The sequence below is a fragment of the Cherax quadricarinatus genome, chromosome 95, assembly GCF_038502225.1.
Source record: "Cherax quadricarinatus isolate ZL_2023a chromosome 95, ASM3850222v1, whole genome shotgun sequence".
Taxonomy (NCBI): domain Eukaryota; kingdom Metazoa; phylum Arthropoda; class Malacostraca; order Decapoda; family Parastacidae; genus Cherax; species Cherax quadricarinatus.
In genome coordinates this window covers 710,629-736,392 of record NC_091386.1, presented here as the reverse complement: position 1 = coordinate 736,392, position 25,764 = coordinate 710,629, and the positions used below count along the sequence as shown (strand labels likewise).

At 41.8% G+C, this 25,764-nt stretch overlaps 1 protein-coding gene across 10 annotated transcripts in view; it reads right to left on the bottom strand.

Annotated features, from left to right (window-relative positions):
• Positions 1–25,764, bottom strand: part of gpp (DOT1 like histone lysine methyltransferase grappa) — a 409,864-nt gene that overhangs the window by 53,777 nt on the left and 330,323 nt on the right. For 3 of the 10 annotated variants that reach the window (XR_011394677.1, XM_070104816.1, XM_070104823.1), the window contains exons 9-13: positions 22,316–22,357; positions 20,963–20,989; positions 3,894–4,256; positions 3,382–3,520; positions 805–1,055 (exon numbers count right to left, since the gene is read on the bottom strand). Coding sequence is in view for 9 of the 10 variants with exons in the window: in XM_070104816.1 (XP_069960917.1) it covers positions 805–1,055; positions 3,382–3,520; positions 3,894–4,256; positions 20,963–20,989; positions 22,316–22,357 (822 nt within the window). In the remaining variant the exon portion in view is untranslated. The remainder of the gene's footprint in view (positions 1–804; positions 1,056–3,381; positions 3,521–3,893; positions 4,257–20,962; positions 20,990–22,315; positions 22,358–25,764) is intronic. The other 7 variants (XM_053798787.2, XM_070104817.1, XM_070104818.1 and 4 more) reach the window with 7 other exon arrangements.

Here is a 25,764-nt window from a genome sequence, read left to right as displayed (position 1 = left end):
ATTAAGAATTATCTAAGTAAGACATGTGCAACATTTGGGTATCTTTATTGTGCAGATGTTTTACCAACCAGTGGCTTTATTACTCTAATACATAGAATAATTACTGGAGACAGTGAAGAGGTAATGTTAGGTGATCAGTCCCTAAATGCTGAGGGACTGATAACCTCAAAAACTTTACATCATCTCTGCTAATTATTTTCTGTACTGGTAAAACCACTGACTGATGAAATATCTCCACAATAAAGATAACTAAGTGTTACATGCATCATATTCACCTACTAGTCAAGAATTGTTTAACAAGGTTATATAATAAATTACTCCATCATACGTAGAATTTACAGAAAATCAACTCTTCATAATTATACAGCATAGAATTTACATTGCACTTTTACTTATTTACAGTGTAATGTTCTACAACAAAAATGCTTAAAAACATGAAATGAATCCCTATACAGCCTCTCCTCACTTAAGAGACGTACTCGTTTACCGACGCCTCGGACTTACGATGGGCTCTCTGACCAGTATGCATACCTAAATGTATATTAGAGCTAATTTTCCCTATTCTGTTTATTTCAATAAACAGTAAACTACTGAATAAACATTTAAAAATATACCAGAAATGTTATAAATGGTGCAAAGGTGACATTAAAACCATATCAAAGATGGTCGACACACACTCACTACTATCATAGTATGCTCCTCACTTAGCAACAAATTTGTTTAACGATGTGGTCTCAGGAACGGAACTCCATCATTAAGTGAGGAGAGGCTGGATATAATTTACTATTAATGAAGAGAATTTACCTTCTCGGCCTCTATTTGCTGCATCACAAAATCCTTGTACTCTGGCTTCTTGATGGAGTCTAGCATATTAAGAAACTGTTGGCGGAAAACATCCAACAACACTTCTAATGCATAAGGGGTGTCTGAAGGTGGGATGGGCAACTCTTCATGTCGAAGAATACCGCTGACGGTGGATGGCGTAAAGAGAGACAACTTCTGATCAACACAACCTGGCGCGGGGTCTTTGAAAGTAGGTGACTTGCCTGCAGTGTATGCAACAACACAAACAACAACATTATATGGCCACTAAAATCAGACATGGGTTAAGAACCTAGATTATATAATACAATATATACATTTTAAGAAAATATTAACAGTATTTTATATACAAGAAAGAAGCGAATAAGACAGTGCACATAGATCAACACCTAAAGGCACGTGATGTTCATTCACCTTCTACTGTAAGTCTTATCAACAATCTAACTACTATATACTATCCACATTTCATATCTCTTAAATAAAAACAACAGATCAGTAATATCACTCATTGTATCAGCCAAAATTTTTTTTAAATAAAATGGATTGTACAAAGTTGTGTACCAATACACTGTGTTATCATGAAGCATTACTATGGAAATCGAGCATAAGCTCTTGTTTTCTCTTGTACTAACTTCTTTAGTCACAGCATCCTTGCTGGATATATCTATGCAATACTGAGGAATATAGTCAAGTTAAACAACATATTAATGAACACTTTCTGCAGAGGACTATAAATGATGATAGAGGTAATAACTGCAGAAGCCTGTAATAGGATGTCAGAGAACTGCTCTCACATAATGATCGCTGCTTCATAATGCTCTCACTCTTGACAACATTACCTTCACACTCTCTGTTTTTTTCTTCCATTAGCTGTTAATTTTGAAGAGTGGATGCATTTTGAGATCCAATGTTAACAAGTTGCATGAATAAATAACCTTTCCAGATGCAAAGAAAATGTTGCAGCTCAAGACAAGTTAATATCTTGTAAATATATTCATATATATGTCTTAATCTAAGTCAGAATTATATTGGTTTTAAGCTGCCCAGACTAGAATTTTGGTACATGAAGTCTTGTATAACTACAGCACATTCATCAAATTTAATTTGCTAATAACTGGGACACAAACATGCTAGTAAGATCTCTCGATCAGAATTCTATTAGTGGTCAGCATTCTTTCACACACAAAGGAAAAAATAAGTTTTTATTTAAGATTGATCCCTGAAATTTTAAATTTTCCTATCGAGATGCATTTGCTTATTCTTAATTGGGATTTCATAAAATTTTGCCATTTCTTTTCTGAATAAATGAATGTTTTATGGAAAGTCCAAATTCAGAATACTCAATTTCAAACTGGATCTCTCTCAATTTATTTTTTCTTCTGAACACTTGCATGTATACATTCTTATGAGCTAGAATGACATATAATCTAGACTCCAGTGTATACATTACTAGAGTAGGATATATACTGCAGTATTTTTATGCACCTTTATCTATTGGGGCTATATCTGTGGTTTTTAAATCAACTTTACTTACAAGTTATCAAGAGCATGAACAAAGGTAGAAGTTACAATACACACTACTATATATTTGGTCAGTAGTATTTTAAACATTTTCTATTTCGAGAGTTAGCCGGGGAGACAGAAAGGCAGCGATTATCATGGTGAGGAAATGGGGCAAGATTTATGGCAAGGCATAATGGGGATTATCATAAATGGGAAGTAAAATATGAAGACAGTATCATAATGTGAAACATTACAATCACAATGATGCATTTTACTGGATGTCCCAGTGTGTTGGACATCCAACAGACTTGTGCGAGCATGTTAGAGAGGAGCAACTGGAGGCAAATGGTTTTTATGATTTGACATGCTGTTGGAGTATGAGCAAGGTTAACATTTATGAAGAGGTTGGAAGCACAGTGCTTGCACTCTGAAGAAGGTGAGGGCATGTTGAGGTTTGGAGGGTCGTCTGAACTGTAATATCAGTGTGCTTCTGGCAAGACAGTGACTGAGTGAGTGATAGTGAAAGTATGTTCTTCTTTGTCAGATTAACCTGCCTCGTTGGGAGACAGCTGCAGCATAAAAAAAAAATACTATGTTAATGTGCAAGTCCATTATGCTTCACTGTGAGAAGAATAGTGTGTGGAAGGTGGAGAGGAGAAATTGGAAAAAAGAGGAGGGTGGTAATTCTAGGGCGAGAGCCAAGCCATCAAAAAATGGACTTGAACCCACAGCATTCAGCCATTCGTGATGGCCACACCCTCCTTCCTGGGCTGTAATCTACTGTCTTATAAACATGAGGAAGAGAGAAAACTAGGAATCATTCGGTGCCTGGGGAATAGGTGGAAATCATGTTTGATTTGAGGGAAAAAGGGTAGCTGGAATTCCTTGGATAAAAACCCATTCCTCAGAAGAAAGGCACTACATTACGATGAATGCAAGCACTGTATATGCATAGTTTCATGAGGTGCATTTGTACATCTTCCCAAATAACAAAACTGTTATAAGTTAAGAATGACCTGACAATTAATAATGCCTGCTTGACTCGACTGAACTAACCATCAGAATTTGTGCTGAGTAAGGTTTGTGTATGAAGAAGGTCTAGTCCATTGATCTTGATAGGTTTCTTTCCTGACCGATGTGATCTCTTTCCTCCCCTTCTGCTGTTGCCGAGGGTTGTACGTCTAGGGCCACGAGTCTGTTAAAGAGAGACAAGCCACACAATTAAGAATGTCTTAAATTGTTAATGTGTAGTGATATACCACAACATGCTGGTCTAGTAGTGGTAACAATCTTTAAAATTTGGCCACACTTCACACATTATTACCTACAAATGCATTAGACACAATACCAAGTTGCACTGTTATTTTGGCTAATTTCAGCAGGTTAGTTTTTGTTTTTATGCACCAGAGAATGGAAATGGAGAAGGAGTGAAATACAAAATAAAAAATCCTTTTGACAAGAGAGAGAGAGAGAATTAAGAGAGAGATTGAGAGAGGGAGAGAGACAGAAGCAAGAGCAAGTGGGTGTAAGAAGAGGGCATGAATGAGGAAGGTGAGAAGAGGACTCACCGCCACAGGAGGGTCAGGGTCATCCACAATAGATGGTTTTGACGCTGCTGCTCTTCTCTGAGTATTTCTCCTCCGTGTTCCGGCACTTGTATGTCGAGTTGCCCCATTGTTGACATTTTCATCATTCTCGTCTGCTGAGCTTCGACAAGATGAGCCTTTTGGTGTTGTTTTTGCTGATGAGGAAGAATTTACTAGAGTTGAACTGGAACACCAGTCATTCCATGCACGTCGAGTGGTTGGACCAATTATTGGGTCATCAAGGTCCTTGTTTTGGTCAGATGAGTTGTTTGAGGACGTTTCAGAATTGATGGAGGCCTTATTAAGGTCCCTCCGAACTCTGCGCACACCAGGCGACTCATCCTCCTAAAGCCCAGGAGTAAACTTTAGATTTTGTTAAGTTTACGATCATGAGCAGCACACACTCATGCACACATACAATGATACTGTCTTGTTTTGAAGACTTTTATAGGACGAGTGTTTTCGCATTTTATAAACAAAGAGATTACACATTTATTGATGTGTTCCAAATACTATTTTCCTCAAAGACAACTCTATTACAGACTTGTGTACCTAATCCTCAACCATGTAACACATCATCCAGTGTCTGTTAACTTACAAAACACCTGGCTCATCTTGGATGTATCATTCACCACTCAAAACGTGGATTATTTTATAAAATTTGTATAATTGTTGATGAAACATAGAAATATTTATTACATTTTGGTGTGTTGTAAGTTCAGAACACTAATAAAACACACAACTGTACTACCTCTAAATCAGTACATAGTACATTCTCTGATTCCTTTCATCAATTTTCTTGTTTCACACAGTTTTCAATCTGAATGCTTTCTCCTCCCTCTTCTTGCCAAAGAGAAAAGTAATACTAGGGCTCATAGGCCAAGCCTAGTAGAAGAGTCTTAGTATAAAGCAGAAGGTAAGAAGGCCAAAGTAAACTACCAATCAAGAAAGGATTAGTCAGATAAGCCTTGCTCAACAAGAGCCGTGGAAGACAGACTGTGTTGCAGCTTCCAGAGCCGTGGAAGACAGACTGTGTTGCAGCTTCCAGAGCCATGGAAGACAGACTGTGTTGCAGCTTCCAGAGCCGTGGAAGACAGACTGTGTTGCAGCTTCCAGAGCCGTGGAAGACAGACTGTGTTGCAGCTTCCAGAGCATGGAAGACAGACTGTGTTGCAGCTTCCAGAGCCATGGAAGACAGACTGTGTTGCAGCTTCCAGAGCCATGGAAGAGACTGTGTTGCAGCTTCCAGAGCCATGGAAGACAGACTGTGTTGCAGCTTCCAGAGCCGTGGAAGACAGACTGTGTTGCAGCTTCCAGAGCCGTGGAAGACAGACTGTGTTGCAGCTTCCAGAGCCGTGGAAGACAGACTGTGTTGCAGCTTCCAGAGCCGTGGAAGACAGACTGTGTTGCAGCTTCCAGAGCCGTGGAAGACAGACTGTGTTGCAGCTTCCAGAGCCGTGGAAGACAGACTGTGTTGCAGCTTCCAGAGCCGTGGAAGACAGACTGTGTTGCAGCTTCCAGAGCCATGGAAGACAGACTGCGTTGCAGCTTCCAGAGCCATGGAAGACAGTGTTGCAGCTTCCAGAGCCATGGAAGACAGACTGTGTTGCAACTTCCAGAGAGGCTTAGTCAACCGTTCCACCCCATTTTAGTTGGGCATGGAAGATGGTTCATAAACAAAAAAAAAAACACAAAAAAAAACAAGAGACAAGAAACACAAACTTTTAAAAGTATTTTACTGAAATGCACACACAATTTTCAACTAGTGAGATACTGAAGAGGAAATGGTTTGCATTTTACTACTACTACGAACAGTATACTCTCTTAATCTTCATTTTTCCAGGCAACCTAATATATTTGGTTTCCCTAATGCACTTTATTAAAATTAAAATACATAATGTACTGACACTACCACACTAGCCTGATACCTGAAAGAGGTTACCTGAAGCCTCCTAACCTATTGCAATTCTTGCATGTTTACCTGAAGCCTCCTAACCTATTGCTATTCTTGCATGTTTACCTGAAGCCTCCTAACCTATTGCTATTCTTGCATGTTTGCCTGAAGCCTCCTAACCTATTGCTATTCTTGCATGTTTCACCACTACGCACATAGCAAGATGTTTACACAGCACTGGTAACACTGACAAAGGCACACAAACTCAAATTTGAACAATGGGCCAACATAATATACCAAACTCTCAGACGGAGATTAAATATACAGCCTCTTTTCTACATTATGATGATACCTACATGTGAGATTTCCTCGATCCACACCAAGATGAATCAAAGAATATTTTGAACAATAAAAAATATAGACAAACTACATACATATTATACCAGGATGAATTCAACACTAGACTAGTGGTCTGCGATGATGCAAGGGTGTCTAATCTTAACTTGGTTTAACATGTATTAAAAAGAGGACTAAAGCAATTTCTAAATGGCAATAGGAGTGGAAACTAACATTGGTGCCGTATACAAACAAAATAACAATACTTGTGCCATATATGAACAGTACTGACGCCATCCTTTAACAATGCAACAACATTGGTGTCACATATGATCATAACATTGGTGCCATATATGAACAATATAACAGCACTGTTAGCATCCATGAACAACAGAACACAGTGGAGAGTTAAGTGGTATTAAAATGAACATTAGAACTCTTCTCTGCTAATGTTCAGTGCATTATTATTCACTTAAAAATTAAACAAGTTGTAGCATACAATTAATAAATTCAAAATCAAGTGATGTCCTCGTGTCGATTATTATTATAATCACTGGGGAAGCATTAAACCCATAAGGGTCATACAGCATCAGAGGAATCAGCTTTAATACAAGAGGGTAGTGGCTCTGCTTCCAAGAATCAAGAGCCCTTCATTAGCATCTATGGATCCTCCCCCAGGGGTCTTAGCTTATTATCTCAAAGACAATGAGAGAGCCTCTGAAGCATCACCTGATCATAATGTTTTAAGACAATGTTGCTCACATTAAAGACATTCATAAAGTTTGTTCATTATATTACTGTCTGAAACTCGCTAGGTTAACAGCTTTATGTATGATCATTGTACTTTATGTATGATCATTGTACTTTATGTATGATCATTGTACTTTATGTATGATCATTGTACTTTATTCTAAAGCCAAAAGAGATGCAATGCAAGAAATTTTGCAGCATTCACAAAGCAACACTTTTAAGTAAGTACAGTATACATGTGTATATGTATGTACTCACCTATATGTGGTTGCAGAGATTGAGTCATAGCTCCTGGCCCTGTCTCTCAACTTGCCAGATTCACTCTCTCCTAGCCTCATAGGCCCTGTCATAGCTCCTGGCCCTATCTCTCAACTTGCCGCTTACCAGATTCACTCTCTCCTAGCCTCGTGGGCTCTGTCATACCTATTCATAGCACTATGTATGGAGCCTGCCTCCACCACTTCTTCAAACAGGTCATTTCACTTCCCAACCACCCTTAACTGAAGAAAAATACTTCCTGACATCCCTGTGACTCATCTGTGTCTTACTTCTAGCTAAATTACCTGTTTCCTATCTCCCAAACAAGCTGTCTCCGACTGCCCTATCAATTCCTTTGAGTATTTTGTATGTTGTTATCATATCTCTCTTGGTCCTTCTGTCCTCCAGGGTCATTTCAATTATGTACGCGTGTGTATGTGTGTTCTAGGTAGTAGGCTGGTAGACAGCAACCACCCAGGGAGGTACTACCATCCTGTGGTAGTAGGTTGGTAGACAGCAACCGCCCAGGGAGGTACTACCATCCTGCCAAGTGAGTGTAAAATGAAAGCCTGTAATTGTTTTACATGATGGTAGGATTGCTGGTGTCCATTTTTCTGTCTCATAAACATGCAAGATTTCAGGTACATCTTGCTACTTCTACTCACACTTAGGTCACACTACACATACATGTACAAGCATATATGTATATACACACACCCCTCTGGGTTTTCTCCTGTTTTCTTACTAATTCTTGTTTATTTCCTCTTATCTCCATGGGGAAGTGGAACAGAATTCTTCCTCCGTAAGCCATCCGTGTTGTAAGAGGCAACTAAAATGCCGGGAGCAAGGGGCTAGTAACCCCTTCTCCTGTATATATTACTAAGTGTAAAAGGAGAAATTTTCGTTTTTCCTTTTGGGCCACCCCGCCTCGGTGGGATACGGCCAGTGTGTTGAACGAAAGAAAGTGTATGTGTGTGGACATGCATGCTCACAAGTGAACATGCATGCACGCATGCGCACATGCGCACACACACATGCACACACACACGCACACGCACGCACACACACACACACAGTTTGGAACCCACACCTAGCCAAGCACGTAAAGAAACTAGAGAAAGTGCAAAGATTTGCAACAAGACTAGCCCCAGAGCTAAGGGGTATGTCCTACAAAGAGAGGTTAAGAGAAATCAACCTGATGACACTGGAGGACAGGAGAGATAGGGGGGACATGATAATGACATACAAAATACCGAGAGGAATTGACAAGGTGGACAAAGACAGGATGTTCCAGAGATGGGACACAGCAAGGGGACACAGCTGAAAGTTGAAGAACACAGAAGAATCACAGGGATGTTAGGAAGTATTTCTTCAGCCACAGAGTAGCCAGTAAGTGGAATAGTTTGGGAAGCGATGTAGTGGAGGCAGGATCCATACATAGCTTTAAGCAGAGGTACGATAAAGCTCACGGTTCAGGGAGAGCGACCTAGTGGCGACCAGTGAAGAGGCGGGGCCAGGAGCTTGGACTCGACCCCTGCAACCTCAACTAGGTGAGTACACACACACACACACACACACACACACACACACACACACACACACACACACACACACACGCACACACACACACACGCGCACACACGTGCACACGCACACACACGTGCACACACGCACGCACATGCACACACTCGCACACAATGTATATACAGTGGCACCTCAGGGTTTGTATGCCCTAGTTGGTACATAAAGTTATAGTTATTCTCTATAAAATGTATTTTTTGTTAATATTTTTCGGTGGCTGGAACTGAGTAATTGGATTCACATTATTTCTTATAAGAAATATTGCTTCAGTTTTCGTATGATTCGGTTCCACTTCCCCTTGGAGATAAGAGGAAATAAAGAACAAGAACTAGAAAGAAAATAGAAGAAAACCCAGAGGGGTGTGTATATATATATGTTTGTACATGTATGTGTAGTGTGACCTAAGTGTAAGTAGAAGTAGCAAGACGTACCTGAAACCTTGCATGTTTATGAGACAGAAAAAAGACTCCAGCAATCCTACCGTCATGTAAAACAATTACAGGTTTCCGTTTTACACTCACATGGCAGGACGATAGTACCTCCCTGGGCGGTTGCTGTTTACCAACCTACTACCTAGGATATACATATAAATTTACCAAACTCAAATCCAACTAATAGGTTTCCCTGAATACCTTCAATAATATTACCTTGCTCACACTCCAACAGCACATCAAATAAAAACCACTTGCCTCCACTCACTCCTATCTAGCACACTCAAACAAGCCTGTTGGATATCCAACCCCATAGCACTCAGAATCTCCTTTACCTGCTCCCTCCAACCTTCCTAGTTCACCTCCTACCCTCCACCCAAGATTTATATGCCCAATTAGTCATTCTATTTTCCTCCAGCCTCTCTACATGTCTAAACTTCCTCAACAACTCCTCAGTCTTCTGAATAATACTTTTGGTAATTCCACACCTCCTTCCCCCCCATCCCCAATTGCCAAAAATCTGAATTTTCAGAATATTCACATCACACTTCATCCTCAAACACATCTCTACAGCCTTCAGCCTCCTTGCTGCAACATTTAAAACCCATGCTTCAAACCCATACAACATTACTGATACCACTATGGTACATTCCCTTTTTGCCTCCATGGATAAAGTTCTTCAGCTCCACAGATGTCTCAATGCACCATCTAACTTCTTCCCCTCATCAAGTCCATGGTTCACTTCACCTCTTAAAACTATCTGCCAAAAAGTCTACTTCTTCCACTCTAATGCCCAATATCTCTCCTTGCCTATATTTCAACAAAAGACAACTGTGACAACTCCCACCATGTACCAGATTCACTATCATTCAATCCCACACCTCTCCTTAACATCCTAGTGTCTATTTCTGTTACAACCCCAGCTATAAATGTGTTCAACAACCATGGTGACATCATACAACCCCAGCTATGTGTTCAACAACCATGGTGACATCACAACCATGGTGACATCACAACCATGGTGACATCATACAACCTTGTCTAAGGTCTACTTTTACTGGAAAAATTTTTTATACTCACTCATTCCTTTACTCTTTCTCCTTTTCTCTCTCTCTTTTCACCCTTTTCTCTCCTTTCTCCTACTTCCAGAGCCCAGTCTTGAGCTGGACTGGTAACACAGTTCATACAAGCACTGACTGGTAACACAGTTCATACAAGCACTGACTGGTAACACAGTTCATACAAGCACTGACTGGTAACACAGTTCATACAAGCACTGACTGGTAACACAGTTCATACAAGCACTGACTGGTAACACAGTTCATACTTGTAAGCACTGACTGGTAACACAGTTCATACTTGTAAGCACTGACTGGTAACACAGTTCATACAAGCACTGACTGGTAACACAGTTCATACAAGCACTGACTGGTAACACAGTTCATACTTGTAAGCACTGACTGGTAACACAGTTCATACAAGCACTGACTGGTAACACAGTTCATACAAGCACTGACTGGTAACACAGTTCATACAAGCACTGACTGGTAACACAGTTCATACAAGCACTGACTGGTAACACAGTTCATACAAGCACTGACACAATTGTATATAATTTAGCAAAAAGAGGGTTGGCAGCCATGAAGAGTCAGTGGTAAAACAAACAAATCCAATGTACTACACCAGCCTAATAAGAGTCATGACTCAGGAAATCATAACAATTGCATGGTATGGGTGGGGTTTGAATTCATGACTCACCCACCTTAAGTTCAAACCCCACCCATACTATGGTTTACTAATAAGATTTCCCCAACTAGGTGTACTATTGTTGTACACCATAGGACAACACAAACGTATCAGACTTGTCTGTAAAAACACTTTCATTTGTGGTCTGGATCATGTTAACCTTCCTCTGGTGTACAGAAGTACACTACACCTCCTTCTGGAGTACTGAAATACACTACACCTTCCTCTGGTGTACAGAAGTACACTACACCTCCTTCTGGAGTACTGAAATACACTACACCTTCCTCTGGTGTACGGAAGTACACTACACCTGGTTGTTTTAATCTTACTGGACCTTCATGGTACACTGGCCAGCTAGTGTTACCACTGACTGCTATGGGTTTCAAACCTTTGTTCTGAGAGTTAAATGTGTAAGTACAGGAAGGGCCCCACTTATACAGCAGGTTAGGTTCTGGGCTACCATACAGACCCACTTATACAGCAGGTTCGGTTCTGGGCTACCATAGAGCCCCACTTATACAGCAGGGTAAGTTCTGGGCTACAATAGAGCCCCACTTATACAGCAGGTTAGGTTCTGGGCTACCATACAGACCCACTTATACAGCAGATTAGGTTCTGGGCTACCATAGAGCCCCACTTATACAACAGGTTAGGTTCCAGGCAACTGTAGAGCCCGCTTATAAAGCAGGTTAGGTTACAGGCAACTGTAGAGCCCACTTATAAAGCAGGTTAGGTTCTGGCCTACCATAGAGCCCGCTTATAAAGCAGGTTAGGTTCTGGCCCACCATAGAGCCCACTTATAAAGCAGGTTAGGTTCTGGCCTGCCATAGAGCCCGCTTATAAAGCAGGTTAGGTTCTGGCCTACCATAGAGCCCACTTATAAAGCAGGTTAGGTTCTGGCCTACCATAGAGCCCACTTATAAAGCAGGTTAGGTTCTGGCCTACCAAAGAGCCCGCTTATAAAGCAGGTTAGGTTCTGGCCTACCACAGAGCCTGCTTATAAAGCAGGTTAGGTTCTGGCCTACCACAGAGCCCACTTATAAAGCAGGTTAGGTTCTGGCCTACCACAGAGCCTGCTTATAAAGCAGGTTAGGTTCTGGCCTACCCTAGAGCCCGCTTATAAAGCAGGTTAGGTTCTGGCCTACCATAGAGCCCGCTTATGAAGCAGGTTAGGTTCTGGCCTACCATAGAGCCCGCTTATGAAGCAGGTTAGGTTCTGGCATACCATAGAGCCCGCTTATGAAGCAGGTTAGGTTCTGGCCTACCATAGAGCCTGCTTATGAAGCAGGTTAGGTTCTGGCCTACCATAGAGCCCGCTTATGAAGCAGGTTAGGTTCTGGCCTACCATAGAGCCCGCTTATAAAGCAGGTTAGGTTCTGGCCTACCATAGAGCCCGCTTATAAAGCAGGTTAGGTTCTGGCCTACCATAGAGCCCACTTATAAAGCAGGTTAGGTTCGGGCCTACCATAGAGCCTGCTTATAAAGCAGGTTAGGTTCTGGCCTACCATAGAGCCTGCTTATAAAGCAGGTTAGGTTCTGGCCTACCACAGAGCCCGCTTATAAAGCAGGTTAGGTTCTGGCCTACCACAGAGCCCACTTATAAAGCAGGTTAGGTTCTGGCCTACCACAGAGCCCACTTATAAAGCAGGTTAGGTTCTGGCCTACCACAGAGCCCGCTTATAAAGCAGGTTAGGTTCTGGCCTACCAGAGCCCGCTTTTAAAGCAGGTTAGGTTCTGGCCTACCACAGAGCCCGCTTATAAAGCAGGTTAGGTTCTGGCCTACCACAGAGCCCACTTATAAAGCAGGTTAGGTTCTGGCCTACCATAGAGCCCACTTATAAAGCAGGATAGGTTCTGGCCTACCATAGAGCCCACTTATAAAGCAGGAGAGGTTCTGGCCTACCATAGAGCCCGCTTATAAAGCAGGATAGGTTCTGGCCTACCATAGAGCCCACTTATAAAGCAGGATAGGTCCTGGCCTACCACAGAGCCCACTTATAAAGCAGGTTAGGTTCTGGCCTACCACAGAGCCCGCTTATAAAGCAGGTTAGGTTCTGGCCTACCACAGAGCCCGCTTATAAAGCAGGTTAGGTTCTGGCCTACCACAGAGCCCACTTATAAAGCAGGTTAGGTTCTGGCCTACCACAGAGCCCGCTTTTAAAGCAGGTTAGGTTCTGGCCTACCACAGAGCCCGCTTATAAAGCAGGTTAGGTTCTGGCCTACCATAGAGCCCACTTATAAAGCAGGTTAGGTTCTGGCCTACCATAGAGCCTGCTTATAAAGCAGGTTAGGTTCTGGCCTACCATAGAGCCTGCTTATAAAGCAGGTTAGGTTCTGGCCTACCACAGAGCCTGCTTATAAAGCAGGTTAGGTTCTGGCCTACCACAGAGCCCGCTTATAAAGCAGGTTAGGTTCTGGCCTACCACAGAGCCCGCTTATAAAGCAGGTTAGGTTCTGGCCTACCACAGAGCCCGCTTATAAAGCAGGTTAGGTTCTGGCCTACCAGAGCCCGCTTTTAAAGCAGGTTAGGTTCTGGCCTACCACAGAGCCCGCTTATAAAGCAGGTTAGGTTCTGGCCTACCATAGAGCCCACTTATAAAGCAGGTTAGGTTCTGGCCTACCACAGAGCCCACTTATAAAGCAGGATAGGTTCTGGCCTACCACAGAGCCCACTTATAAAGCAGGATAGGTTCTGGCCTACCATAGAGCCCGCTTATAAAGCAGGATAGGTTCTGGCCTACCATAGAGCCCACTTATAAAGCAGGATAGGTTCTGGCCTACCACAGAGCCCACTTATAAAGCAGGTTAGGTTCTGGCCTACCACAGAGCCTGCTTATAAAGCAGGTTAGGTTCTGGCCTACCACAGAGCCCACTTATAAAGCAGGTTAGGTTCTGGCCTACCACAGAGCCCACTTATAAAGCAGGTTAGGTTCTGGCCTACCACAGAGCCCGCTTTTAAAGCAGGTTAGGTTCTGGCCTACCACAGAGCCCGCTTTTAAAGCAGGTTAGGTTCTGGCCTACCACAGAGCCCGCTTATAAAGCAGGTTAGGTTCTGGCCTACCATAGAACCCACTTATAAAGCAGGTTAGGTTCTGGCCTACCATAGAGCCCACTTATAAAGCAGGTTAGGTTCTGGCCTACCATAGAGCCCACTTATAAAGCAGGTTAGGTTCTGGCCTACCATAGAGCCCGCTTATAAAGCAGGTTAGGTTCTGGCCTACCATAGAGCCCACTTATAAAGCAGGTTAGGTTCTGGCCTACCATAGAGCCCGCTTATAAAGCAGGTTAGGTTCTGGCCTACCATAGAGCCCGCTTATAAAGCAGGTTAGGTTCTGGCCTACCATAGAGCCCACTTATAAAGCAGGTTAGGTTCTGGCCTACCATAGAGCCCGCTTATAAAGCAGGTTAGGTTCTGGCCTACCATAGAGCCCGCTTATAAAGCAGGTTAGGTTCTGGCCTACCATAGAGCCCGCTTATAAAGCAGGTTAGGTTTTGGCCTACCATAGAGCCCGCTTATAAAGCAGGTTAGGTTCTGGCCTACCATAGAGCCCGCTTATAAAGCAGGTTAGGTTCTGGCCTACCATAGAGCCCGCTTATAAAGCAGGTTAGGTTTTGGCCTACCATAGAGCCTGCTTATAAAGCAGGTTAGGTTCTGGCCTACCATAGAGCCCGCTTATAAAGCAGGTTAGGTTCTGGCCTACCATAGAGCCTGCTAATAAAGCAAGTTAGGTTCTGGCCTACCATAGAGCCCACTTATCAAGCAGGTTAGGTTCTGGCCTACCATAGAGCCCACTTATAAAGCAGGTTAGGTTCTGGCCTACCACAGAGCCCACTTATAAAGCAGGTTAGGTTCTGGCCTACCACAGAGCCCACTTATAAAGCAGGTTAGGTTCTGGCCTACCACAGAGCCCACTTATAAAGCAGGTTAGGTTCTGGCCTACCATAGAGCCTGCTATAAAGCAGGTTAGGTTCTGGCCTACCATAGACCCCGCTTATAAAGCAGGTTAGGTTCTGGCCTACCATAGAGCCTGCTTATAAAGCAGGTTAGGTTCTGGCCTACCATAGAGCCTGCTTATAAAGCAGGTTAGGTTCTGGCCTACCATAGAGCCTGCTTATAAAGCAGGTTAGGTTCTGGCCTACCATAGAGCCTGCTTATAAAGCAGGTTAGGTTCTGGCCTACCATAGAGCCCACTTATAAAGCAGGTTAGGTTCTGGCCTACCATAGAGCCCACTTATAAAGCAGGTTAGGTTCTGGCGTACCACAGAGCCCACTTATAAAGCAGGTTAGGTTCTGGCCTACCACAGAGCCCACTTATAAAGCAGGTTAGGTTCTGGCCTACCATAGAGCCCACTTATAAAGCAGGTTAGGTTCTGGCCTACCATAGAGCCCACTTATAAAGCAGGTTAGGTTCTGACCTACCACAGAGCCCACTTATAAAGCAGGATAGGTTCTGGCCTACCATAGAGCCCACTTATAAAGCAGGATAGGTTTTGGCCTACCATAGAGCCCACTTATGAAACAGGTTAGGTTTTGGCCTACCATAGAGCCCACTTATAAAGCAGGTTAGGTTCTGGCCTACCATAGAGCCCACTTATAAAGCAGGTTAGGTTCTGGCCTACCATAGAGCCCACTTATAAAGCAGGTTAGGTTCTAGCCTACCATAGAGCCTGCTTATAAAGCAGGTTAGGTTCTGGCCTACCATAGAGCCCACTTATAAAGCAGGATAGGTCCTGTCCTACCATAGAGCCCACTTATAAAACATGTTAGGTTCTGGCCTACCATAGAGCCCACTTATAAAGCAGGTTAGGTTCTGGCCTACCATAGAGCCTGCTTATAAAACAGGTTAGGTTCTGGCCTACCATAGAGCCTGCTTATAAAACAGGTTAGGTTCTGGGCTACCACAGAGCCCACTTATAAAGCAGGTTAGGTTCTGGCCTACCACAGAGCCCACTTATAAAGCAGGTTAGGTTCTGGCCTACCATAGAGCCCACTTATAAAGCAGGTTAGGTTCTGGCCTACCATAGAGCCCGCTTATAAAGCAGGTTAGGTTCTGGCCTACCATAGAGCCTGCTTATAAAGCAGGTTAGGTTCTGGCCTACCATAGAGCCCACTTATAAAGCAGGTTAGGTTCTGGCCTACCATAGAGCCCACTTATAAAGCAGGTTAGGTTCTGGCCTACCATAGAGCCCACTTATAAAGCAGGTTAGGTTCTGGCGTACCACAGAGCCCACTTATAAAGCAGGTTAGGTTCTGGCCTACCACAGAGCCCACTTATAAAGCAGGTTAGGTTCTGGCCTACCATAGAGCCCACTTATAAAGCAGGTTAGGTTCTGGCCTACCATAGAGCCCACTTATAAAGCAGGTTAGGTTCTGACCTACCACAGAGCCCACTTATAAAGCAGGATAGGTTCTGGCCTACCATAGAGCCCACTTATAAAGCAGGATAGGTTCTGGCCTACCATAGAGCCCACTTATGAAACAGGTTAGGTTTTGGCCTACCATAGAGCCCACTTATAAAGCAGGTTAGGTTCTGGCCTACCATAGAGCCCACTTATAAAGCAGGTTAGGTTCTGGCCTACCATAGAGCCCACTTATAAAGCAGGTTAGGTTCTAGCCTACCATAGAGCCTGCTTATAAAGCAGGTTAGGTTCTGGCCTACCATAGAGCCCACTTATAAAGCAGGATAGGTCCTGTCCTACCATAGAGCCCACTTATAAAACATGTTAGGTTCTGGCCTACCATAGAGCCCACTTATAAAGCAGGTTAGGTTCTGGCCTACCATAGAGCCTGCTTATAAAACAGGTTAGGTTCTGGCCTACCATAGAGCCTGCTTATAAAACAGGTTAGGTTCTGGGCTACCACAGAGCCCACTTATAAAGCAGGTTAGGTTCTGGCCTACCACAGAGCCCACTTATAAAGCAGGTTAGGTTCTGGCCTACCATAGAGCCCACTTATAAAGCAGGTTAGGTTCTGGCCTACCATAGAGCCCGCTTATAAAGCAGGTTAGGTTCTGGCCTACCATAGAGCCTGCTTATAAAGCAGGTTAGGTTCTGGCCTACCATAGAGCCCACTTATAAAGCAGGTTAGGTTCTGGCCTACCATAGAGCCCACTTATAAAGCAGGTTAGGTTCTGGCCTACCATAGAGCCTGCTTATAAAGCAGGTTAGGTTCTGGCCTACCATAGAGCCCACTTATAAAGCAGGTTAGGTTCTGGCCTACCATAGAGCCCACTTATAAAGCAGGTTAGGTTCTGGCCTACCATAGAGCCTGCTTATAAAGCAGGTTAGGTTCTGGACTACCATAGAGCCCGCTTATAAAGCAGGTTAGGTTCTGGCCTACCATAGAGCCCACTTATAAAGCAGGTTAGGTTCTGGCCTACCATAGAGCCCACTTATAAAGCAGGTTAGGTTCTGGCCTACCATAGAGCCCACTTATAAAGCAGGTTAGGTTCTGGCCTACCATAGAGCCCACTTATAAAGCAGGTTAGGTTCTGGCCTACCATAGAGCCCACTTATAAAGCAGGTTAGGTTCTGGCCTACCATAGAGCCCACTTATAAAGCAGGTTAGGTTCTGGCCTACCATAGAGCCCACTTATAAAGCAGGTTAGGTTCTGGCCTACCATAGAGCCCACTTATAAAGCAGGTTAGGTTCTGGCCTACCATAGAGCCCGCTTATAAAGCAGGTTAGGTTCTGGCCTACCATAGAGCCCGCTTATAAAGCAGGTTAGGTTCTGGCCTACCATAGAGCCCGCTTATAAAGCAGGTTAGGTTCTGGCCTACCATAGAGCCCGCTTATAAAGCAGGTTAGGTTCTGGCCTACCATAGAGCCCACTTATAAAGCAGGTTAGGTTCTGGCCTACCATAGAGCCCACTTATAAAGCAGGTTAGGTTCTGGCCTACCATAGAGCCCACTTATAAAGCAGGTTAGGTTCTGGCCTACCATAGAGCCCACTTATAAAGCAGGTTAGGTTCTGGCCTACCATAGAGCCCACTTATAAAGGTTAGGTTCTGGCCTACCATAGAGCCCACTTATAAAGGTTAGGTTCTGGCCTACCATAGAGCCCACTTATAAAGCAGGATAGGTCCTGGCCTACCATAGAGCCCACTTATAAAGCAGGTTAGGTTCTGGCCTACCATAGAGCCCACTTATAAAGCAGGTTAGGTTCTGGCCTACCATAGAGCCCACTTATAAAGCAGGTTAGGTTCTGGCCTACCATAGAGCCCACTTATAAAGCAGGATAGGTCTGGCCTACCATAGAGCCCACTTATAAAGCAGGTTAGGTTCTGGCCTACCATAGAGCCCACTTATAAAGCAGGTTAGGTTCTGGCCTACCATAGAGCCCACTTATAAAGCAGGTTAGGTTCTGGCCTACCATAGAGCCCACTTATAAAGCAGGTTAGGTTCTGGCCTACCATAGAGCCCACTTATAAAGCAGGTTAGGTTCTGGCCTACCATAGAGCCCACTTATAAAGCAGGTTAGGTTCTGGCCTACCATAGAGCCCACTTATAAAGCAGGTTAGGTTCTGGCCTACCATAGAGCCCACTTATAAAGCAGGTTAGGTTCTGGCCTACCATAGAGCCCACTTATAAAGCAGGTTAGGTTCTGGCCTACCATAGAGCCCACTTATAAAGCAGGTTAGGTTCTGGCCTACCATAGAGCCCACTTATAAAGCAGGTTAGGTCCTGGCCTACCATAGAGCCCACTTATAAAGCAGGTTAGGTTCTGGCCTACCATAGAGCCCACTTATAAAGCAGGTTAGGTTCTGGCCTACCATAGAGCCCACTTATAAAGCAGGTTAGGTTCTGGCCTACCATAGAGCCCGCTTATAAAGCAGGTTAGGTCCTGGCCTACCATAGAGCCCACTTATAAAGCAGGTTAGGTTCTGGCCTACCATAGAGCCCACTTATAAAGCAGGTTAGGTTCTGGCCTACCATAGAGCCCACTTATAAAGCAGGTTAGGTTCTGGCCTACCATAGAGCCCACTTATAAAGCAGGTTAGGTTCTGGCCTACCATAGAGCCCACTTATAAAGCAGGTTAGGTTCTGGCCTACCATAGAGCCCACTTATAATGCAGGTTAGGTTCTGGCCTACCATAGAGCCCACTTATAAAGCAGGTTAGGTTCTGGCCTACCATAGAGCCCACTTATAACACAGGTTAGGTTCTGGCCTACCATAGAGCCCACTTATAAAGCAGGTTAGGTTCTGGCCTACCATAGAGCCCACTTATAAAGCAGGTTAGGTTCTGGCCTACCATAGACCCCACTTATAAAGCAGGTTAGGTTCTGGCCTACCATAGAGCCCACTTATAAAGCAGGTTAGGTTCTGGCCTACCATAGAGCCCACTTATAACGCAGGTTAGGTTCTGGCCTACCATAGAGCCCACTTATAAAGCAGGTTAGGTTCTGGCCTACCATAGAGCCCACTTATAACGCAGGTTAGGTTCTGGCCTACCATAGAGCCCACTTATAACGCAGGTTAGGTTCTGGCCTACCATAGAGCCCACTTATAAAGCAGGTTAGGTTCTGGCCTACCATAGAGCCGACTTATAAAGCAGGTTAGGTTCTGGCCTACCATAGAGCCCACTTATAAAGCAGGTTAGGTTCTGGCCTACCATAGAGCCCACTTATAAAGCAGGTTAGGTTCTGGCCTACTGCTGTAAAATGAAACAGACTTTTTTTTTTTTTTCAAATGCATATAAAAGCCTGATTAGGTGACCAATATAGCTAGGCCTAAAAAAAGCATATACAGTTCACATTACTTTTTTTTTCAACAAACTGGCTGTATCCCACCAAGGCTGGATGACCTAAAAAGAAAAACGCGAGTTTCTGTTTTGAAATTTAGTAACGTATCCAGAAGATGTTACACATTACTTGCAATATTTTCATCTTAGCTTATAGCAACTGGTCAATATATTTAGTGTAAGAAGTCTGAATAAATCAAAAATGGATGTAACTTATATTGGCAGTTTGGAGGGATATGTTGTGTATCTTTATATGTATATGCTTCTAAACTGTTGTATTCTGAGCACCTCTGCAAAAACAGTGATAATGTGTGAGTGTGGTGAAAGTGTTGAATGATGATCAAAGTATTTTCTTTTTGGGGATTTTCTTTCTTTTTTGGGTCACCCTGCCTCGGTGGGAGACGGCCGACTTGTTGAGAAAAAAAAAAAGAAAAATAACTGAAAACTGCTGAATTAGCAAGGTACTGTAAATCGCAGTGCTGTAAAGTGAGGCCTGCCTGTACCTAGTAGTGGAAGTGAGGTCTGCCTGTACCTAGTAGTGGAAGTGAGGTCTGCCTGTACCTAGTAGTGGAAGTGAGGTCTGCCTGTACCTAGTAGTGGAAGTGAGGTCTGCCTGTACCTAGTAGTGGAAGTGAGGTCTGCCTGTACCTAGTAGTGGAAGTGAGGTCTGCCTGTACCTAGTAGTGGAAGTGAGGTCTGCCTGTACCTAGTAGTGGAAGTGAGGTCTGCCTGTACCTAGTAGTGGAAGTGAGGTCTGCCTGTACCTAGTAGTGGAAGTGAGGTCTGCCTGTACCTAGTAGTGGAAGTGAGGTCTGCCTGTACCTAGTAGTGGAAGTGAGGTCTGCCTGTACCTAGTAGTAGATGTGTTCCTAATGTCTGATACTCTTGTTACAGTGTTAGTCATAAGTATTACGTCCAAGTTTGTTGCCTTAAGAACTATTGATATGCCTGCCTTAAGTTTGTTGTTTGTTGCCACTGTATTTTGATTATGATCCTTGAATCTTTACAAGATTTACATACAGGTTGCAAAAGAAATAAATAAATAAATAAATAAATAAGCTATGCTGATACCAAGAGAAGACTTATTTACTTCAATGCTTAAAGATGGAAATTTGGTTAAAATAAATTAAGAGTTTTAAAAAATTACCTTCAAATACTATAAAAAAATATCGAAATTGATAATCATTCAATTGAACATAAACTCATTCACTAATTAATAAAAAACACCAAGCAGCTGCAGATTATTAAGCCGTGCTAACATGCAAATATATACTTCAAAAACATTTCAAGATATATTTTCTTAAGACACTTACCAGCTTCTCATCTCCATTTTTGGCAGACTGTGAGAATATAAAGCACAGCGTGGCTTGATAAGTTGGGTAGAACAGATGGAAATGAACAAGGAAAAGCTTAACGGCTAATGCAAAATGTTCAAAACAAGACTTGTAAGGTATATCCACATCTACAGTGAAAGTTCATTCTGGATTCTCAACGCAAATATCCATATTGCACTGAAAGTGCATTGCAAAGTATCAAAAATTCATATAATGTATTAAAATAGCTTTAGCAAACTACGAATACTTGCAATACAAGACAAAATTCTTCAAAGTATCTGAACTGTGGAGAGACACAAATGCAGTATATATATATAAATAATATGCAATCTTTATTAACAATGTTTCACCCACACAGTATGGGCAAAACACAGTCAATACTGGATAGCATTATATTGCATCTGTCTTTATCCATCATCTCGGTATTTTATACCATTTCTATCTGAACAGTTTTTAATAAATTTACAGTTTTGCAGTCCATTCTTTCAGTGCAACATAAACAATCACTACAACTATTTCTAGTATAACCACTATTTGAACCCATGTTAGTGTAACAAGAAGGGTGGTCATCACTTTCCAAGATGGTAAATACACCTTCGTTAACTCCAACACACAGCTCAAAGTTTGCAGTCACACCTGTGAAACCTGTAGGTTGTCTGGGTTTGGGCTGAACATGAGACACACAAGTCAACCATTAGCCCTCAACCTCCTTCAGTTGGACGTGCTTTACTTGTGACTGGTTGACGAGCAGCTACCAGCGGCCATGGCCAAGCATCTGCCAGGGGCATCAGAGAGACACTGGCATCTTCTCTGTCTCCCCACTTCACCACCATGTATTCGTTAAAAGTGGTGAAGCTTCACAACAGAGGAGAACCCAGACTCGTTAGGTTGTGACAATTACCTTTTAAATATGCAAACTGCTCTTCCAGTGGTGAAATACCAAACAAAATGGCACACCACCACTGAATTAAGGTATGCTGTGACTAATCAATTTATAATTAGGGAAACAGTGTCTAGAAAGGAGACTATAGGGATACAGTTGCCCCCTGATAGTGGCTGCTGGTCCCGGCCTTCGTGGCCTCTACTCTGTTGCTCACAACTGCACCCTCACCGCTTCTCCTCCACAGACATCACACCAAAGTCCTAATACCCCACTTCCATCCTTCCAAACATCTGATCCATGCTATTTTCTTTTCCTTTCATAATTTTCTATTTCTTTCTTTCTTTCTTTTTTTATTGGATCTCTGTTGCCTAGAGACATCTGGAGACAGGAAGCAGTTGTGAACACTAAAGGAGAGGCCAAAGGTAACCTTAAACTCCTTGCAAACTTACCCTCAGTTTGGGGTTCTTAAGTCTTTGGAAATAGCGCTCCAACTGAAACAAGGAAAAAGAATGGAGGCCAATCATTATATACCAATTCATAATATTAAAATAAAAAAATTTAATTTTGAATTTTGAGAGGGCTGAAAGCTGAGTGGACTTCAGGTCTTGGTGTCAGGTACAGGAGCTGGATCATTAAGTCCCTACCATACAAACTGTCTGTCTGTTTTTTACTTCATTTAAATTAAGCTCAAGACGTACACAAATAAAAGGAAAAAAAACAAACAAAAGTGAATGTAGTCTGAGTGTTTATCAACAGTGTTGTCAGTCCCCCAGTAATTAAAATGGGCCCTGCTATAATGGAATAATATAATTTCTTGAAAATAGGCCCCAAAATAAATGAGAAATGATCCAAGCACCTCACCTGTCATTACCAAAAGATGAAGTATAAACAGACCTTCCCCAGAACGGCCGAAACTGTCTCTCACATTCGTTCTTGCACACACAGGTCTTTCAGAAATGCTCCGAGGCTATCTTTCTGTTTTTTAGTTCTGTATTGAGACTGGTGAAAAAGCACTGAACTTAACTATTCCAATTAAACCATGACTATATCAAATTACTTTAATTCATTACAAATAATCATATAAAAATTTTTTTGTAAAATATTTATATGTATATTATAAATTAATGAGATAATCAAGAGCAATAATGAAAAAAGTGCAAAACAGTTAGAAATCTCTCAGGTTTTAAAGCCAGTATAAGATATATGTAAATCAAAGACAAAATTATAAACAGAAATATTTTTCTTCTTTTAATGAAGATTATTTTATGTATTTTCTGCATAAATATGAAAATCTAATATATAAACTGAATGTATATATAAATATGTATGTATAATTTTTTTACAACCTTAAAGCTTATAAATACAGTACTTTGAGGGCTTGTAAGTCACCTCGGAACATTGAGTGTACGAGGAAAGAAAATTGTTAATTGGTTTGGGTAGGATGGAGATGAGAGAGAGATAGAGAGAGACAGAGAGATATAGAGAGTGTGCAAGAGAGAGAATATTGTGAAGGTGAAGCCAAGTATCAAATCCTTCGGAAAAGAAGCAAAAAAAAAAAATGTTTGTCTGTATAAAAGTATGAATATTACAAGTGCTTATACTGTATAGAAAATAACTGAATGGATAAGTAAAAATTATCAGAAAAAATGTACAGTAAATGGCTTTACAAGATAACAGCTGAGGTGGATAACAGATTAAGCATGAAAGCTGAGAGCCAGTAATGTACAACTACCAAGATATGTAGCAACATAATCACTGATCATGAACTATCAATATACATGGCAACATAATCACTGATCATGAACAACTACCAAGATATGTAGCAACATAATCACTGATCATGAACAACTACCAAGATATGTAGCAACATAATCACTGATCATGAACAACTACCAAGATATGTAGCAACATAATCACTGATCATGAACAACTACCAAGATATGTAGCAACATAATCACTGATCATGAACAATCAATATACATGGCAACATAATCACTGATCATGAACAACTACCAAGATATATAGCAACATGAGCAACATAATCAGAGACAATAAGCACAAGCTCATACCAAACATAATGCAAGACAAACATTATGATTACTATAGAAAAAATGACTAGTGGTGAAAACTGCCACATGACATAGAGAATGGATAATATAATATACATTAACCTAACCACAGAGAAGAGCAAGTGTAGAGGAAGACGCAGCAAGACTTGTCACCTCCAGTCTAAATCATTTCCATCAACCTCACCACAAGACAGAAAAACACACACTACCACAAAGTAATATTTGATAGAAAAAACAATAGCACAAAGCAAGATGAGATAGAAAAAACAATAGCACAAAGCAAGATGAGATAGAAAAAACAATAGCACAAAGCAAGATGAGATAGAAAAAACAATAGCACAAAGCAAGATGAGATAGAAAAAGACAATAGCACAAAGTAATAGTTTTAAAGGACCAAAACACCATGATGAACTCAAAAGTCAAGAATGCTATAGCAATAACTTTAAACCAACAGAAAATACACAACTAATCACTATACATTATCATAAACACTGGTTTTTTTTCTCAAAACTATGACCATTTTCTGTAATTTCTAAAGAACAGCTACAAGCAAAGATTAAGCCCCAAGGTATCATATAGTCCATCATTATCACTGTGCCTTTACCATGTAGATTATTAGTATTATAATAATCATAACTGAGTGCTAAACCCATAGGGTTTACCATGTGGAACTTTTATAACACCCAATGCTGTAACAAGATGCATAATAAATCAGGGAACAGGTGGGGTTTCAACTCACAGTAAGCGAGTCTTAAAACTCCAGGCCAGTGTGTAAACCACTGGCCCAGCTGACTACAACAATAATCATCCAACTCTGTATATTTCTGTGCACCATAGAGGTTAGCATGGGTCACCACTGTGACTGCAAATATTTGCAATCGTGTTTTACGATTTCGTGAGTCAAGATGCCTCAAGATGCAAGATTTCTGCCAAGACTGCTTAATGGTGACAAATTGCAGCAGAAAAATGTAGGAAACACCTTGTAAAACGACAAGACCCAATAAGAAGAATAAGTTAAAGTTTCTGTCAATGCCCTGACCTGCCTCCTCAAAGTACAATTTCTATTTAAGCCAATTCCACTGTTCCTTTTGACCAAATTCTTAGCTACTTCACAAGTACGACTTCTGTTCTGTCTATCCAACACAAGAAACCACCCATTTAACTACGTATTTCAACTATTCTATAAATAGTTGTCCAATTTTACACAAAATTTGTCCTGTTTACCCAAAATTAAAAAAATAACAATGATAAGCAATGTAGACATTTTTTTTTTTTTCAACAAGTCGGTCGTCTCCCACCATCATCATCACCTTCATCATGTCCCCAGGTCTCTTCCATATTACACTTGCTTTCCACTTTGAATTCTTAATCACGCTAAAATAGAAGATTTGCTCTATTTCTTGAATACTTAAATATAACAGGGAATGATTGGTTATGGTTTACGGTGTCCCAATAATTGAATCAGATCTATTAAGTGACCATAAAACAGACTGGGGAAAGTAGGGGGGCTTTACCCAACCTCAGATATATTGGCAAAAAATCGAATATTTCCCCAAGTTTGAGCTCAATTTCAAGCTATTTCCATTCCTAAAACCAATCAGTTTCTGTAGTATGTCTTCCATTCTATCAAATGATACCAAAACACTGCCAATAAAACCATAAAAAAAATCTGAAAAAAACACCTCAAAGTCCATGCAGTTAAGAGGTTTTTTTTTCCATCGTGAGTCACTTAGACGAGCTCACAGCTTATCTAAGTGAGGTGAGCTCATGCAGAACTGCATGAGGTACCCTAGACTCAATGGTATACTAGTTCTATACGACCACTGAAA